General features: G+C 44.8%; 2 protein-coding genes across 14 annotated transcripts in view; both read right to left on the minus strand.

Annotated features, from left to right (window-relative positions):
* The window catches only part of CCDC138 (coiled-coil domain containing 138), a gene marked incomplete at its 5' end in the record, with an annotated part of 48,819 nt that extends 36,556 nt beyond the window's left edge, over positions 1-12,263 (minus strand). For 8 of the 12 annotated variants that reach the window (XR_013831161.1, XR_013831162.1, XM_079941492.1 and 5 more), the window contains 7 exons: positions 1,557-1,676; positions 4,451-4,609; positions 6,568-6,755; positions 8,460-8,582; positions 11,046-11,171; positions 11,658-11,715; positions 12,171-12,263. Coding sequence is in view for 10 of the 12 variants with exons in the window: in XM_079941492.1 (XP_079797618.1) it covers positions 1,557-1,676; positions 4,451-4,609; positions 6,568-6,755; positions 8,460-8,582; positions 11,046-11,171; positions 11,658-11,715; positions 12,171-12,263 (867 nt within the window). Of the gene's footprint in view, positions 1-1,556; positions 1,677-4,450; positions 4,610-6,567; positions 6,756-8,459; positions 8,588-11,045; positions 11,175-11,657; positions 11,716-12,170 lie in introns of those variants that run through there. The other 4 variants (XM_079941494.1, XM_079941493.1, XM_079941495.1 and 1 more) reach the window with 4 other exon arrangements.
* A 690-nt stretch (positions 12,264-12,953) lies between these two features.
* RGPD4 (RANBP2 like and GRIP domain containing 4) overlaps positions 12,954-18,251 on the minus strand; it is a 54,396-nt gene continuing 49,098 nt past the window's right edge. Inside the window, exons 27-30 of one of the 2 annotated variants that reach the window (XM_079940580.1) lie at positions 16,373-16,518; positions 15,201-15,474; positions 14,749-15,074; positions 12,954-14,377 (exon numbers count right to left, since the gene is read on the minus strand). In XM_079940580.1, coding sequence (XP_079796706.1) covers positions 14,072-14,377; positions 14,749-15,074; positions 15,201-15,474; positions 16,373-16,518 — 1,052 coding nt within the window. In that variant the 3' untranslated portion in view covers positions 12,954-14,071. The remainder of the gene's footprint in view (positions 14,378-14,748; positions 15,075-15,200; positions 15,475-16,372; positions 16,519-18,251) is intronic. The other variant, XM_079940578.1, reaches the window with a different exon arrangement.

Genomic DNA, 18,251 nt, shown 5'->3' on the forward strand with positions numbered 1-18,251 from the left:
TAAATAAGGTACATGATATTTCCTCCTTAAAAGTTAGCCAATAGTCTTATGCTCCTTCTTTGAAGGTAAGGTGTCTTATTTTTCTCTGATTTTATCTTTATCTAAAATCTTCGTGTCTTAAAATAGCGTGCTTACATGGTTTTCCTCAATATTTGCCCTGCTTAGGGTTCACAGAATATCTTAGAATCTACAGGTTGGCATCTTTCACCAGCTTTGGATATCACCTCTTCACATATTACATTTTTGCCTTATTAACTACTTTTGGAACTCCCGTGTTAAACTTCTTCATTATGTCCCACATGCCTCTCTTGTGAATTTTCCAACCTTTCCCCACTCCTATCAATAGGTTCAAACTCGTAATAATGCACACTTCCCGTCACCACACACTCATCAAACACACGCAAGATTATCAAGGATTATATCCACCTAAGAGACAGGTATGGGCAACAATGCACCTATACTAGCAGTTAAAGAAACCCTTCTCAAAAAAGAGTGCTCGCCTGAGACTGTGATGGGAAAAGGCAGTCTCTCCAGGATAAGGAGGCTTCCAGACAACCGTGAGTCAAGTTCACACGCTAATTGTGGGAGGTTAGACCTGATTCAGAGAAGCCAGGTCATCAGGTGAAGTGAGAAATGGGGGACCTAGTTATCACTGCCAAGGGGAAAGGTCGTAACAAGTAGTGAAGAGCACACAGCTAGCCAAGGGATTCCAGGAGCCCAGTTTTCTCTCAGAGTACGAGCTCACCAACATGTTGGAACCCACGAAGTTCCCCAGCCCAAGGCCTTAACCACTAAAGTGACGAGCTTCACCTGCTTCTGCTCATCTATGCGTCCCTCCCCACGAACACACACAATCTCTCTCCTGTCCCTCTTCCACAGAGCCCGTCACTTTCACGTCTTTCAGGCAAAAACTGGCAAAGGGAAGTGAAAAAAAAAAGTACAACTCCTAAGAATTTGGTGCAACTTGAGTATTATTAAGCACGGAGCTAAACCACAGTACTTACAAACGTAAGGGTAGTGCACCGTGACACAGTGGGCGTGAGCTCACACTCCACTTACACACGTAAGGGCAGCGCACTGTGACACAGTGGGCGTGAGCTCACACTCCACTTACACACGTAAGGGCAGCGCACCGTGACACAGTGGGCATGAGCTCACACTCCCCAGCACAGGATCAACACATCACAGACACTCCAAAAACAAAGAGTGGTGTGTTACAGCAGGTGCAAGAACAGCACAAAGCTACAAACCAGCGCCTGAAGTACCCAGGTTAGCAGGTTTTCCTTTGCTTGTTTTTAATCTAGTCATTGCTCTTAATAGTTTAAAAAATTTCAAGTTGTCAAACGTCTCAGCTGGTTGTCAGAACAGATGATGAGAAACCAAGAGCTTAATAATACTTTATTTATATTTGGAAGTATTTTATAATAAAGGTAACAAATAAAGATAATCAAGGTTTTCTCTAGCCAGAATATGTTCTAAGATTTTGACTTACAATTTGTTAATCTATATAGTTCTAAGAATGTCTTAGAATCTAATATAGATAAAATAGGTCTTACCTGTTTTTTTAAGCTATCATTCAATTCTTTCAATGCATCAAAAGAGGACCTTAGCCTCCTGCTTTCTTTATTTCTTTCCTTAAGAACTTCAGTTAAGCGCTCAACTTCTGCATCATGTTGCTAGGAGGGAAAAAGTACAGATTCTATGTCACTAATGCCACTGAACATAAATTAATTAAAAATTAAAACTCCTTGAATCACATGGACTTTAATCAGTGTATTTAAGCATAACGACTAATAATGCAAATGATTTATAAAAACTGTATAATCAACCAAACTAATAACAAAGCATTAAAAGCCTATGTTAAATACCTATTAAAACATATTACACAAATTAATTAGCAATAAGGCTACTTTCTGTTTCTGCTCAGAAAAATCCACAACAGAAACACACTGAAATAATTTCTATTTGACATCATGGAATGATAAAACAATGAAGGATTTCTGATCCTTTTCAGAGACTAGTTAATTATTCATAGCTTTGTGAATTAAAATTTAAGGTTTAAATTACCCTTGTGGAGTAGAAGTAATATTCCACAGAACAAACTAATTTCTTGTTCTCATAAATTAGCTAAAATTGTACATCTCAAGAAACTTAAATACATAATAAAATTTCCTGAGACCCAAACTATTCGACTTTCCTTAACCAGTTTTATAAATGATTAAAATCAATTTCCCCTCTAATTCCATTTAAATGAGAGCACTTTTAGATTTAAATTGTGAATACTTATATAGTTTCTTTCACCTTTTACTCTCAAATTTATGCGTAATGTATTAAAACAAGCAAGTTTCCACAGGAAATCAAGAAACTGAGTTAATTTCCTTCTTTCAAGTAATCATCTAGTTCCCATTAAAATAAAGCAGTTAGCTTTATACTTATTACAAGTAGCATACAAATCCAAAGAGCAAAATATCAAGGCTAAAACTGGATGGAGAGCACTGAGAATCCAAGCATTCATTCTTTTGCCCTGTTTAAAAATCCAAGCTTGTGAAAAAAATTAGCTTTATGCAACTTTATTACATTAAATGACTCCTTAAATAACTTAGGATATGGTCACATATACTATATGTATTTTAAAAATTAGATTAACATTCTCACTGTACAAATCTTCCACCTCCAGAAGAGATTAAAAATGTATGACGTGGGTTCCATTTCCAGAGGGATAAGCCCCACTGCACTCTGCCTCTCTTACCGATTACAACTAATTACAACTAAAAACCGTACACAAAACACAAAAAGCAACTACCTAAGGAATGTCAAAGGGAAACAAAAGCAGGGAATAGTAGAAAGGAGGGAAAACCTGGAGAAGAAACCATCAAGGGGCTGAAGTTTCCTGGGTTTCGTTTTCCCTTGCAGTCTTGCCCCAGGGCAGGCCCCAGACACTGCTAATTGGAGAGAAACTGCTTTTCAGGGCTGGGAAACCAGGAAGAGGGGACCCCAGGAGCCAAGGACTGTGCTCAAATCTGGATCAGCCCTGAGCCGGCGAAAGCAGCAGAGCAAAGGGGCAGAGACAGGAGTTCAGTTTAGAAACAGCCCCACTGTGTGTAGGCACCTTAAAGACCCAGAGCATCACAGCAAAGGCTGAGAACCCCCTGCATGACAGGCTCCAGAGCAACAGCACAGGCTTTGGAAACCGAGCGAGGGGGGCACAGCCCACACGGTGAGAAAACACTCAGCCTCAACCCACTGGGCTCACTGCTTAGGAAATGAACACATACAACCAACATTCTCCAGAGTGTTATGAAAGGATCCAGAATCTATACAAAATTAATAATATCCAAAAGGTCCCAAAGACAATCCCAAACTCACCGCACATACAAAAAACCAGAAGAATGTGATTAGGTTTCAAGAAAAATGCCAACCCTTAGGTGATCTAGAGCGGTATTTTTAACTGAATTACAAATGCCAATGAATGCAAATGGAAAGACAGAAATTCTCATGAGAAAAATTGAAAATAATTGGAAAATTTAGAACTTTAAAATGCCAGAAATAAAACAATTCTCTAGACAAGATCAACTGCAACATGGAAATGAAAGAAGAAACTGTGATCCCGTGATCAAATCTGAAGGGTGCACAAGAAAAGGACTGGAGAGAGGAACAGACTCAGAAACCTGCGGGGTGACAGCAAAGTGGGAGGGGGGGAGGGTGCTTGCTGGGGGGTGCGGGGAGGTCGGGGGGGACGGATAGCTACGAGGAGCACGTGGGAACCCTGGGGGCCGGGACTACTCTTTTTCTTGATCACGGCACCCATCGCGAGACTGCATGCACTTTCAAAACAAATAGTACATTCTCCTCTATATAAGTTGCACGTATAGTAACCCATCTCTCGATAGGAAACAAAGAACAATACCGTACAACCTACCTGACAGTCTCGATAAAAATATTTAATCTGAATATAAACATTAGGAAACAATCAGGCAAATACAGAATAAGACACACTCTTTAAGACTACAGGCCAAAAGTTTTCAAAGAAAAGCCTCAGAAAAAGCAAAAATGGTGACGTGGATTGCTCTAGATGCAGAGAAACCAATGAGATTTGCCTGCATTTTGTCTAGTTCCTTGATCAGAGAACAAAACAAAAAGCAATAAAAGACAATTTGGGGACCCACTGGGAAAGTAAGCGTGGACTGTGTATGTATTTTAAGTTAAATTATATAATTAGCATGCATTTCCTGTTCAACGGTGGTGTGGAGAACACCCTCATTTCTGAGGCAATTCACAGCACGGAAGAAGGACTTAGGGTGCTGGGTCTTGATTTTTGCAACCCACCTTCAACTGGTCCAGGAAAAATGTGAGGGCGGGAAGGCTGAGCAAATGTGCAAATGCGAACGAGTAGGGAGCCCAAACCAGAGGAGGAGGGCCCTGCCCGCTAAAGTCAGCGCCATGCGCTTACCTCCTTCAAGGTCTGGAACCTTGTGATAACCTCTTCTTTGACACCTTTAATTTTATTCAAGGCACTTTCATGTCTGAAAAGCAGCTCTTCTCTCTCAGCCAGAAAACGTTCTCGCTTTTGAAGCTCTTCAGCAAATTGCTGTTGTGCTGCAGTTCCACACTGCATAGAAAGGGCAGAGTTTAGTGTTTTTCAGAAGCACACGTACCAGCGGTACAAGTGAGTCTCATTCATTGAGATGGCAGCTCAATCGAACGGCGTTTCGGACGCATGGGAACCAAGTGAGCGCAGATGCAGCAACAACCAGACCGGCATGCAGATAACCCTGTACTTTGCAGGATCCACCAGTGAGATTCCACTGCAAGGACTCGAGAGAATTTGGGGCGCAAGCAAGGTGAGCACCGCGGACCTCCCCGCGCCCGCCGGGATGCCCGCCACCCCTCCCCTTCCCATCGCCTGGGATGCCCTCCAGCCACCTTCCCTGCCCCGATGCCAGCTGAGCTCCCCTGGAGAAAGCCTCATACCTGAAGAGGCACTCCCGTGCGGCCCAGAGATCCTCTCCCACCTCCCCGCATTCCCCACGGTGCCTACGCAAACCTTCTCCACCCTCCACCCCGAATCCATCACCTCCTCCAGCCTCTGTGCAGGCAGCCGGTCTCTGCCTTCACGGGGGAACAGAAGACAGCGCGAGGACGCAGCCTTACAAAGGGAGGCCGGCCTCCCACTGCCTCTGCCTCCTGGGGAGACTGCTGCCACTCAGTGCTCTATTATTTCCAACACTCCCATCGCATCAGAAATGAAATCTCTCTGGATCCCGCCCACTGGCCTCCCCTCCTCACAAACTTCTTTAAAATGTTGTCTACGTTTGCTGAGCCCTCTTGACATCCCAGTCACTCCTCGATGTACTGATACTTTCATCTGGCCTCAATCCACGTCCCCTACTGAACCAGCTGCCCAATCACTGAACCCGCAGGTCCCGCTCCAGCCCTGGTTTCACGCATCGCACACTCTGGTCCCCTCCTTCCTCGCCTCCCTGACACCACCTCCTCCGGGTCCCCTTTCCCCGCCACGGGCTCTACTCCCTCCACTGCCCTTCAATTACTGCTGCTCCTCAAGACTGGGGATTAAGCTGCTTTCTTCCTCCATACTTTCTCTGCTTGGTTCCATCCACCCAGGGGCTAAAAGCACTGCGCACGCAACTCACTGTTTCCAAACTGCGGTGCTCGGCTCTTTCTCCCAAGCTCCAGACTCAAGTCCACACTGCCTACTAACATCTCCACCTGTGTGCTTTCAGGTGGCACAAAATACTCATGTCCAAAATTGAAATCAATTAGCCATCAGGGGAATGCAAATCAAAACCACGAGACAGCACTTCACATCCACTAGGATGGCTAGAATCAAAAAGACAGAGAAAAACTGGAACCCCTGTGCAGCACTGGTGGGATGTAAAATGGTGCAGTCGTTTTGGAAAACAGTTTGACAGGTCCTCAAAAAGTGAGACATGGGCTTCCCTGGTGGCGCATGGTTGAGAGTCCGCCTGCCGATGCAGGGGACGCGGGTCCGTGCCCCGGTCCGGGAGGATCCCACATGCCGCGGAGCAGCTGGGCCCGTGAGCCATGGCTGCTGAGCCTGTGCTCCGCAACGGGAGAGTCCACAACAGTGAGAGGCTCGCGTACCGCAAAAAAAAAAAAATATATATATATATATGTGTGTATATATATATATATATATACACACATATATTTCCAACTAGAAGAATTTCAAACAGAAATTGTCATTACATATACTTCTGCTTCCTTCTGTACTCCCACATAGTGGATGCTTGAGAAAGACGTGAATTACATCCCTTAGAGACAAAGAAGATAAAGGCCACTGTTCTGAATTCTGGTGAGAGCTGACAGGAGAACTTTTTACATATAGGTATTTAAAACAATGAATCTAGAACACCTACTTCAAAAAGCATACTTTACTAGCAAATTCTGTTTTATTTCTTCAGTAAGGATGGGATGGAAATAAACACTTAACTAACACAAAACGAAACAACTGTGTTCGTGTTTCCTCAATGTTCGGCGCTGACAACATCAACATTTCCGGACCCTCGGTTCGGCCTGAGGGCTCACCTGCAGTTTCTGGTGTATCTGGAGTAACTCATCGTAGATCTGGTTGACCTGACGTGGAAGCACACCCTGCTTGTTTGAGGCTCTGGACGCTGGGGAGCTGACACGTTTCAAAGGAGACTCACTAGCGTCACTGCAACAGTCAGTCCAGTTCCTTGAATCTGAGGCCAAATTAGTTGGTTCAGCAACTGCTAAGAAAATTAAACTTAAATTAAAAACTTAATTTATAGTTTTAAGTATCCTCATAGTATTGTTAAAAAGTTTCAAGGACTATATGCAGAGAGAAAGAATGATATAGCAAACAGTGAACATTTAGAAAATTTGGATGAAGGCCACACAGGAATTCTTTGTGGTCTTTTTGCAACTTCTCTGTAAATCTGAGATTACTCCAAAAATGAGTGCGCGAAAGCACTTATGGATTAACTACCTAGGCCAAGAAATGGAAAGTTACCTCAGAAACTCCGGAGCACATTCCCTTCTCTCCCTTACACCAAATTAACCGCTAACCCAAATACAGTGCTCATCATTGTTTCACTTCTTTTTAATTTTTACTACTTATGTTTAAAAAATTATTTGTTTTGCCTGTCTTTAAACTTTATATAACGTCTGTAGTTAAATAATCATATAATTACACAACCTCTATAACCTCCCCCGTTAAATAACGCATTCTTGTATTAACGATGGCGGCAGGTTCACCACCCTCCACTGCTTCACCTGTGCTGTGTTTTTTGCACACGGACACCTGAGCAGTGCTGCCTGCACAGAGGCCAGGCGGCCCTGCACCTGGCTCCTGGCGCCCACGGTGAGCACTCCCCTAGGGCACACGATCAGCAGCAACGCTGCAGGGTTGCCGGGTACACGTGCAGAGTCAACTGCGTGGTGCCCAAAGCTAACCAGCTCCCCTGACAGTAGTGGAGGGCGAGGTCCTCCTGCTTAGCTCCTCGCCAGCACTGAGCTATCAGAACTCACGCTCTGCTAATCCTGAGCACAGTGGTTTTCCCTTGCATTGGCCTCCAGCTGGGGCAGCGCCCCGGCTTTAAGAAGGGCTCTCCCACAGTACTCCCCGTCTTGGACAGACTGGGGAGCCAAGACAAAAAGTAGGAACGTTTAAAAAGGAAAACGTCTCCCTTCCCTCACTCAGCAGACGCCCTTCAAGGGGAGACACCCTCTTCGGGCGCCCGTCCCCCCAGCACCGGCCTGAAGACTCCTTAGTTCTGTCAGCCTTTACACACACTCAGCACTTGTTCAGTGGTCATCCGTGGGAAAATCCACCGCACAGCAGGAAACACAAGCCGGCAGTATTCTTCATGCTCCTCGCACACTGAGACGAATGATGAAGAGGACAGAGCAGCGAGTGTCCTGTGTGTGCGGGAGACACAGAGGCTCCCAGGGGCAGCTCGGTCCTGCAGCCAACAGGGGAGGGCACCACCCCAGCTGCCTCTTTCCCTGAAATCCTGGCAAAACTAGGATAGGCAGCCAGGTACACAGAGAGCAACTACTGGCTCAGGGCCAAAGGAAGCCAGACCTCAAGTGATCTGGACTATTTTCCTAAAATGTTTAAGGAATAGCCACCTACTACCATAATTTTACTCACTTCCTAACAAATACTGACATGAAAAAGAACTGAAGAAATTATAAAAATATTCAGTTGATTATTAAGCGCTTTTGATAAACTCTGAGAGTGTACAAATTCTACTAGAAAATCATGAAGTTTATTTTTTCTTCTCCTTTAGCTTAATGACAAGCGCAGTAACAAGCTCATGGCTTACAAAAATCCAGGACACAGAAATACAGACCCCTGAGAACCAGGGTTATTACTATGGGGTAAGCTTTATGTGCCCTACTCGACAGAGTTACTGTTTAAATGACTGTTCCAAAATGAGTATTTCTCTTACCTTTGTTTATCTGTTTAAAAGACTGCTTGTTTATTTCGGAGGTACTAACCCTATGATCATTCCCAATGAACTCTTCTTCTGTTTCCCGTTGTTTTAAATCTTGAAAAGAATCCAGTTCCTCATCTAGGCTTTAAAAAAAATTCTATCACAGCATTCTGGAAGATTTCTATAGCATTTAAAGCAGGTGAGACTGCTTTTCACATATTAACAGCGTAACAACTGTGAAAAACGTAACAAGTAAACATGTTTAAAAAAGCAAAAGGAAAAAATGTAAAGTACCGATCACTGATGCTGAAAACTCACTACAAAGATCCTTCTACACATTCAAACAGGCTCAACTGCAAACTGCACACCCTGTGGATGCTCCACACTCCTCCTCCTGACCCTGGATGCTGCTGTGCGGCAGATCTGACAGGCACTGCCTTCTCTAATTGTAACTAAGAGAAATAGTGTTGAAGGTGAGAAAACGGAACCCTGAAGTTCAATTAACTGACAGGTGACATAACCAGCAAAAGGTGAAGCAGAACTAGAATCCCAGGTATTCTCTCCAAAAAGATCATCTGAACGTTGACATTTCCAGACCAGTGCTGTTCAAAGAGAATATACTGCAAGTCACAAAAGATAATTTAAAATTTGGGGCAATTCCCTGGCAGTCCAGTGGTTAAGACTCTGTGCTCTCACTGTCAACAGCCCGGGGTTCAATCCCCAGTCGGGGAACTAAGATCTCGCAAGCCCCTCGGTGCCGCAAGAAGAAAAAACAAAATTCTAACAGCCACACTGAAAACATAAAAAGACATGAATTTTAACAATATGCTATATTTAACCCAGTATATCTAAGACACTGTCATTTTAACATACAATCGATATATATATATATATATATATATATTTTTTTTTTTTTTGTGGTACGCGGGCCTCTCAGTGCTGTGGCCTCTCCCGTTGCGGAGCACAGGCTCCGGACGCGCAGGCTCAGCGGCCATGGCTCACGGGCCCAGTCGCTCCGCGGCATGTGGGATCTTCCCAAATCGGGGCACGAACCCGCGTCCCCTGCATCAGCAGGCGGACTCTCAACCACTGCGCCACAGGAGAAGCCCAATCAATATTTTAAAATAAGACATTTTACATTCTTTTATCCATCTTTAAAATCAGCTGTGTATTTTATACTCACAGCACATCTCAATTCAGACCAGCCCCATCTCAAGAATTCAACAGACACCTGCAGCCTGTGCTGGGCAGCTCTACGACTCCACCCTAGATCACAACTAGGGACTGTGGAAAAACTGTCCAATGTTAGAAATATTCACAGTCCACAAGCCTCAACTTGTAACTTGAAATTACACCCAGACTGCTTACCTTAAAGATGATAAAACCATCAGTTAAATATATGAAAATAATTTCCATGAATTCATAATTAACTTCCAGCAATTTTCTCTTTCCTTCCTCTATATTCGATCAACGCCATGTCCAAATCTTGACTCCAGATCAACTAGGTGACTTTGTGAGCGCCAAAGGAAACAGCAGTAACAGTAATGATGATAAACAGCGGCGCATCTGAGTGCTTCTCTACATACTGAACACTGTTCTAAGTCCTTTACATGGATTAATTCGTTTAATCAGAGAATGAAGCAATTCAAGCTCCAAAATATCGATCACGTTAACAGATACTTTAGGCACAACTTTCTTTTTTTCTCTCCACAATACCCCAACGTTTCATTTTGTATACATACATATCTTTATGGTTTAACGTTATTTCAAAATGTCTGCTCCCTCTCCATACCTAAGCACTTCCTTCTGCCACATATTTTTGGCATTAACAATATTCAACTTAGAACTTTATTTCACCTTAGCTTCCATTGTTTTTACAGTGGTTTTATCCAGAGTAAAATCTCTTCTGCAAAACTGCTGACCCCTCACAGCCCAGCACCACATCATACATATACTGTAGGCATTGATACCAGCTCCCTGGGCTGACTTCTTCCATCTCTCTCTCTGCTACCTGGAACACAGTGCTCACCACACCAGGAGACACAACGACACCGACTGAGTTAATACCGCCGCCTAACAAACTTATACTCATTTTTACCCTAATTCCTTATTTAATTAAAAAAAACAGGGGGAGCTTCCCTGGTGGCGCAGTGGTTGGGAGTCCGCCTGCCAATGCGTGGGACGTGGGTTCGTGCCCCAATCTGGGAAGATCCCACATGCCGCGGAGCGGCTGGGCCCGTGAGCCATGGCCGCTGAGCCTGCGCGTCCGGAGCCTGTGCTCCGCAACGGGAGAGGCCGCAACCAAGAGCGAGAGGCCCGCGTACCACAAAAAAAAAAAAAAAAAAAAAAAAAGGGAGGTGGGGAGCAAGGTCTTCATTTGGGTCCTGGATGAAGAGCCATCTATCACACAGTGTAAGTAACTGCATTATGCCAGCAAACACGATGCTAGGTTTGTGCTTTTATCAAATTCTCAGTAACAATCACTCAGTTTCTCCAACCACTCAGCAGGCTCCTCTCAGAGAAAAGCAAACACACAGGCAGCCCCTGACCCTCCTTAGTTTCCCGAGATGCCCAGGGAGGCCCGAGCAGGACTCGGGCTACCTTGCCATCTGACGGTCCCACGCTTGAGGGCACCACGGGGGGATGCGGGGCCGCGCCTCCTCTCATCAGAGTAACATCTCAGCGACGGACCAGCTTCATCTCCACGTGAGCAGAAACCGAAGTCCTCTGTCAACAGGAAAGACGACTGCAGAGGCTGCTCACTAAGGTTAGATATCAACGACCTCATTCTCGACCCCGAAACGTAGGAGAACAAAGCTACGTACCGATTTCCTTCCTGTCTCCCTAATGCAGACTTCTAGAAAACAGGCATCAAGTCAGCTCTTCAAACAGCACTGACGTTCATCACCGCCCCCCACCCCCGCACGTGACGCCGTCAACGACGCGGGGAAGCAAGCAGAGCAGGTGCCTCTAACCCTGTTCTATGGGTCGGTACCTAAGGACCGCAGGCGGTAGGCGAACTCCCCGAACGTTCAGAATCCGCCCTCCTTCCACCTCGTCACGACATCCCGCCAGTGCCGAAACGTTCAACACTTTATTTCTCCCCTTTATGCACTTCAAGCATTAAACGCTGCGCAATAAACTACATCTCCTGCGGTGAAAAAAGGAGCGAGTGCCTCCCCAGCCGCGCGGACACCCGGCCCGCCGCCCTACCTGGGGTGCAGGGAGGCCGCCGTCGCCACTCCGCCACGTCCGGCCGCCGGCGCCCGGGCTGAAAGAGAGCGACGGAGCAGTGACCGGGGCGGGCCGGGCCGCCCGGCGCCCCCGCCCCGCACAACCGGCCTGATCCCGGGTCCCCAGCCCGGCGCAGCGCCCCCTCCCTGCCGCCCCGACACGCGCGCCGGGTCCGCGCACAGAGGCGGCCACCGCGGATCCACCAGGCCGGGCGCCCGCACCTTTCGGCTTGAAACCGGCTCGGACTCCCCGCTATGGGGCGGGACCGAGGCGGTTCCAACCCGCACGCAAGTCACAGCCGGGAACGCCTGCCACGCATCTACGCGCTGACGCGCACGGTCCCTCCCGCTCCCGATGCCCGCCGAAAGCACCCTCCTCACGAGTGCACGCACGCCGCCGCCGCCAGGGGCCCTGCCTCGCGCCCACGCTCCGACCCGCAGATCCGGCGACCCGCGGACTTGGCATGCGCCGACAGGCAGGGCAGGACCTCACCTCGGCGGGGCAGCCGCCCCATACGCCGTAGCGCCTTTTGAGGCGCTCCACCATCAGGTCCTGCCCGGGCGGCTTCACCACCCTCGGCTCCATGGCCGCGGCCGCCGTCGTCTCCCTGGCAACGGCGCGCGGCCGGGCGGGGCGGGCGCAGCGGATTTGCGCCGTGACGCACGGCGCGCCGCGCCGCCGACGTCTCCCCGACAAAAGCGCGGCCGCTGGCGCAGGTCCGTGCTCGCGGGCCGTGGGGGTGCGTTGCGGGCTGGTGCGCGGGTCTCTCCTGTTTTCCTTTCCTTCCCGAGGGTCGCGCCGAGGGGCAGCCCGCGCGGGTCCGTCTCATAAGCGCTCGAACCCATCGGAAGCAGCTGTGAGACACTAATCTTGGAGAAGTCGGTTTCGGCCAAAGCATCCGTTACCAAGCTTGTGAGTCCACAGTTGTAATCTTTAGGGCGCCTCCGCGTGCCTCCCGCAGCCTGGAATCCCTCGGGAAGCGCCGGGAAACCCGCATGCATCCAACCACCCACTCCCCGCCCCCCGCATACACACACACGCAAACACCCCCACAATCGGAGGGTCGGGGCCGTCCGCCGCTCCCGGCACACGGACCCCACATGACCCTCGCTCTACAGGCGGTCAGCAGGTGCTGTCCCAGGACTGCCTGTTTCCAAACCCCAAACGGCGCGACAGCCCCACTGCCTCACTACCCGAAATGAGGCGGCTCCGCTGGAAAGAACCCCGGAGGGCAGAAGGCACCGCCGGCAGTGGTTGGAATACGCAAAACGTGCTCTCCCGGGGTGCTCTGTGGTGCCACACGAGTAAGCTGATGAGAACGTGCCCCCTTTTTCTGTCGAACTTTTGACACTAGCCATTTCCAAGTAAGTTTTCAGTGTATACCCAACTGGAAAACAGTCCTCTCCTTGGGAGCTCTGGAAATTAGGTGGCAGTTTAAGTTTACGGATCTTTTATCTCCTTACTTTGGTTCCAGAATGAAAAAACAACTAGATGCACAAGTAATGAATATTTTAAATGTCATGGCTGTTAACAATTGTCACTTTATTTTTGCTACAAAATTCACCAGAAAAAGGTACTGCAACAATCTAGTATAAACCAAATCTTTAACCAAAGAACATGGTATAGATAGACCTTTTTAAAATACTCATACTTTATCACAATAACTGCAAGGAAAAATTCAAGTTCTATCAGAACCAAATGCAGTTTGAGGTAGTAGAAACAGATGACAGGTTTTTTAAAAAGTCTAAATACTCAACTTACTTAAAATGTAAAAATTAATTTAATACCTTGGGAAGAGCACAGGAAGCTACATAACATTTTAAGGAAAGAAGGTACTCTGTTAGCTATACAGGAGGTGCAAGAATTTATAGAAGAGCACTTTGGTTAAGTCTCTACCCTCTGGCTCTACCCACTCACAAGTGAATCTTTATTCATAAATGAGCACACCAATAGTGAAAATTACCAAATATATTCCAAATCTGAAATAAAAACTATCCAAGTCATGGTCCCTTTATCCAAACAGTAAGTATATCCATGCAGGAAGTCTAATATCTTAGAAGAAACTAAAATTGCATATATCATATTCCTTCAATAGTTTGAGAAGGTCTATTGCTTTTAACAAGATTAGTATTACTCCATTTTAATACAAATATGTCAGGAGTACATAAACACAAGTACACCTGAAATACACCAGTGTTTAAACTTTTATTTCACACCATGCAAGGTCAATTATAACACATTAAAAAGTGACAACAGCTATAAGCTGCAATTTTATATTTATACATTGGAAATGTCCATTTTCAAAAGCTGAACATAATTACCATGTTGTCATAACAGCTAGGCTTCAATTCAACTGTTTATACAGGTAAAATCTACTATGAAAAACAATGATTTTATATCTGTCCACATTCTGTGATAACAATTCTTCGACTAACAGACCCTTCAGGAGAACCAAAGGATTCAATCTTTTTCACAGTATCCATGCCATCTTTAACAAACCCAAATACTACATGCTTAAAGTCCAAATGCTCTGCTTTTTTCAGTGTTATGAAAAATTGAGAATTATTGGTATCCTGGCCTCGATTGGCCATGGATAGTAAGCCAGGACTGGTATGTTTCACATCAAAATTTTCATCTTCAAATTTATCTCCATAAATGGACCGTCCTCCTGTTCCATCGTGTTTGGTGATATCTCCCCCCTGAAAAAAGATTTCAATTAACAGGAATCCCAAATAAAATGTTACAAATACATACAGAACTAACCACTAAAGGGTAGGTCCTCAACACCCAGCTTCTTTGAGAACGCAGTCTGAAAACTAAGAAACACCCACTTGTGAAAGAAGACAAACAATGAAAAGATCTTTTTCCCACCCTTGATTTCCAGCAGGTTCAAGGCATTAAAAATACGAACCGTTTTAGGCTCAAAGTTCTTGTGGGGACAGAAGCTGGGGCTGTGGAAATGCTAAAGAAGTCTAAAGAAAATCGTAAGTAAGGAGAAACACCCAAATTCCCCAAGTTGGTGTGCTGCACTTTTTCTAGACACCCATTGTGATGTACACTTAAGACTTACTTGGCAAACAAAATTTGGAATCACTCTGTGAAAAATGGAGTTCTTGAAACCAAAGCCCTTCTCTCCAGTGCACAGTGCTCTGAAGTTCTCAGCAGTTTGAGGAACAATGTTTGAAAATAATTCCATGGTTATACGTCCCAGAGGCTCATCATCTGCGCAAACATCAAAAAACACCACAGGATTTGTCTCCTTTGCTCTCGGTGATACCTGTTCTTCCTGGGGTTTCAATAAATTCTGTTGACATTCTTCAAATTTTTTCTTAAAACCATCAGCCATTTCTTTAGTTTTAAATCTCACTGCAAGCTGTTCCACTTTGGCTTCTCCATCTATTAAACAACAAACAACACAGTGACCTTTGTGTTATAATAACTGTTATAAATTGTTTTATGTATTTGTTATCAATTTTAGAAAAATCCCCAAACCGGAAAGTAGCATTTGAGTGTAGAGCTCACCAGCATAATCTGAGGCAGTCCAAACTAAAGCATTGTTGGAAACATTCAAGGGTTTCAGTTCCATTGTTTTGGTGATGACGTGGTTTGCACACACTTTGAGCACCTGGTCTCTTCTCATCAGGACCCGGTAGTAATTCTTCATCGTGTGCCAGAGGATCTTCATGTCTCCAACCCCACGCTCCTTCCACTGACTGGCCTCTCGATCCCACCTGTAAAGTTTGGCTCTCTCTTTAAATAAAATTTCTTCATCTTCTTCTCCAGATTTTACTTCTACCTGTGACAGGACACGAAATTATCTCTAAGATGCTGCTTATAAAATATTCCATAACAAATTCCAAGATCCAAATTCCTTAAGACACTGGCATGAACAGAATTTGAAAACAGTTAACATCCTAGGGTTACAAATACATCTGATTTGGATGAGGCAGGAAAAATCTGTCATTACACATTTTCCCCTTATGTAACATTCTTCCTCATTTTGGAAACTAAATACATTCTTTTACAAGAGAGGTTTCAAAAAAATGCTTGTTCTTAAATATTATCTACTGATTGAGGTTGAAACTGATAAAAGTAATTTGCCTAAAACAACATTCTTGTCCAGAAAAAGTACAATTTACTTTTTATTGAAAGGACTGTGGCAAATATGAGATTAGATGTTGGTTGGGTTTTTTCCTTTTGCCCCTAGAATTACGTTACTGAAAACAAACATGCAAAAATTAAGTTCTTCCCAAGGATTTCATATAGAATTTACCAAATAACATTTGTATGTAAATTTCTTTAAAAAGACTATTTGAGGGCTTCCCTGGTGGTGCAGTGGTTGAGAGTCCGCCTGCCGATGCAGGGGACACGGGTTCGTGCCCCGGTCCAGGAGGATCCCACATGCTGCAGAGCAGCTGGGCCCGTAAGCCGTGGCCGCTGAGCCTGCGTGTCCGGAGCCTGTGCTCCGCAACGGGAGAGGCCACAGCAGTGAGAGGCCCGCATACCGCAAAAAAAAAAAAAAAAAAAGACTATTTGAACTTAAAGGCTGAACTTCTAATAAAGAGCTTCCATTTGAAACGGTCAATGTTCTGAAAGAAATGCAAACAAGGCCAAGCCCTACAAATCAAGCCCATGTCATGTTTTAAACTTAAAATGTGAAGTTATTAGTAAGGTTTTCACTCTTTAATATTTACCTCTGGTAATGACACTATTGGTTCAAAATGGATATCTTCATTATGAACTACCTCTTCATCACTACCATCTTCATCTTCGCCAACTTTACTGGTTGACTGTGCTCCGAACACAGCTGCTCCAGTGTTTGCCCACTGGAAATTTTTATCTGATGAATAAATTAGGATACTTAAACAGTGGTATCTATTTTAATAAGCTCTTAATCCCAGTTAGATTACTTTATGAATGAATCTAATTTCCAATGATGTAACATACTTCTAATAAAAATGTTTAAACTTGTACTATTCTGGCAGATTAAACTCATGTGGTGAGTACACAGGACTTTTAGTAACATTTATGTCTAGATATACAGATAGGGTCTAGGATCATCTGAGCCTTAGGTCTTCATGATACTGAACTACAGAAGAACTTTCAGTAATGAAGCAGGTTCTTAATTAAAAGTACATACTTTGAAACTCTGAAAACCCAGCTCAGCTCCAAAGGTAGTTCATTTCATAAAACATTCTATCACATGAAAAATATAACTTTTGAACCTAAAAATGTTCTCAAAGAAGCCAAATCTGCTACTTCCATATTAGCCGAAGCAGACTAAACATGTTTATAACTTCTCTACCTCAACTTCCTCCTAAGGTAACTAGAGCTGGAGCTTAAACTTCTTGGCCAGGTGGCACTGCAGCCTTGGGAGAAGCTGACCCCCACTGTCTTCAAGCAATACTAGGCTTAACTTAGTTAAGGGGTGAAAAGGCTCCCCACTCCCACGCAGAGGAACAAAGACTTTTACTCCCCCTCACAGGGAGAAGGTGAAAACTAAAAGCTTCTTCATCCGCATCTCGAATGTGAGGACCCAGCCTGCTAATACATTCCCCACTATCTTAGAGGAAAGAAACCTCTCAACTCTTCATCACTTGCTGACAAAATCACTGCTCTCTAAACCTACATCTGATGCAAAAACTCAGGAGAAGGCAAAAATGTCACGGATCAGTTAAAAACAGCACCCTGAAGAAAGAACAAAATTAGTGTCTAAAGCAGTAACTCCTAAGTGAGGTTTAATGGGGAGAAAAAAACAGGAAAAAAGAAAAAAATTATTAAGAAGATACAGCAAAAGAATGCTCTGAAACAAGAAGAGCACAATCTCAGGTTGTGTGGGGGGCTTCCTGAGAACAGTAACCACAGATCTACATGATACACAGGCGTAGGGCTCAAAAATAACTGGCTCAGGAACTCCCAAGCAGAAAAAAATTTTAAATTACCCCAATACCCTGAGAGGTATGGCAGAAAGTCTCAAAATTCCTCTGAAGCAATGGTTCTTAACACTGGGTGCATATTAAAATCACACCAACAGCTTCTGTAAAATACCAGTGCCTGGGCCGCAGGCCCAGAGAGCCCAACATAACTATCAGGTGTTTCTTTTTTCTTTAAAAAGCTCCCAAGAAATTCTAATATGAAGCCAAGAGTTGAAAACCACTGTTCTAAAGGGACAGGAGAAAGAACTTATACAGTAAGAGTATAAAGATGTGCACATCAGTAATATCAACTTAACAACAACTGTGTTCTAGATAATAGTACCTAGGAAGCTTCCACTCTGAGTCCGGGTTTAATGAAAACATTACAGAATCTCAAGGAAATAAGATAAAACGTCAAATCACGGACAAAGGGGAGCAGCAGATAAACATGTGTTCCTTGTGTTCTCTTAGTTTCCATATGAAATATTACACAAAAGACAGGGAGTGACTGACAGACCTGCCTGTGAAGAGGACTTTCAGGAGAAGACAGGAAAAAAAAGGAACAAAAGAAAACATGAAACAAAAATAAAATGAACAGATGAAGAAAAAGTAATCACCACAGAAATAACACATAACAGAAGAGGAGGAAAGGATTAAA

This window comes from Stenella coeruleoalba (genome assembly GCF_951394435.1).
Source record: "Stenella coeruleoalba genome assembly, chromosome: 13".
Classification (NCBI taxonomy): Eukaryota; Metazoa; Chordata; class Mammalia; order Artiodactyla; family Delphinidae; genus Stenella; species Stenella coeruleoalba.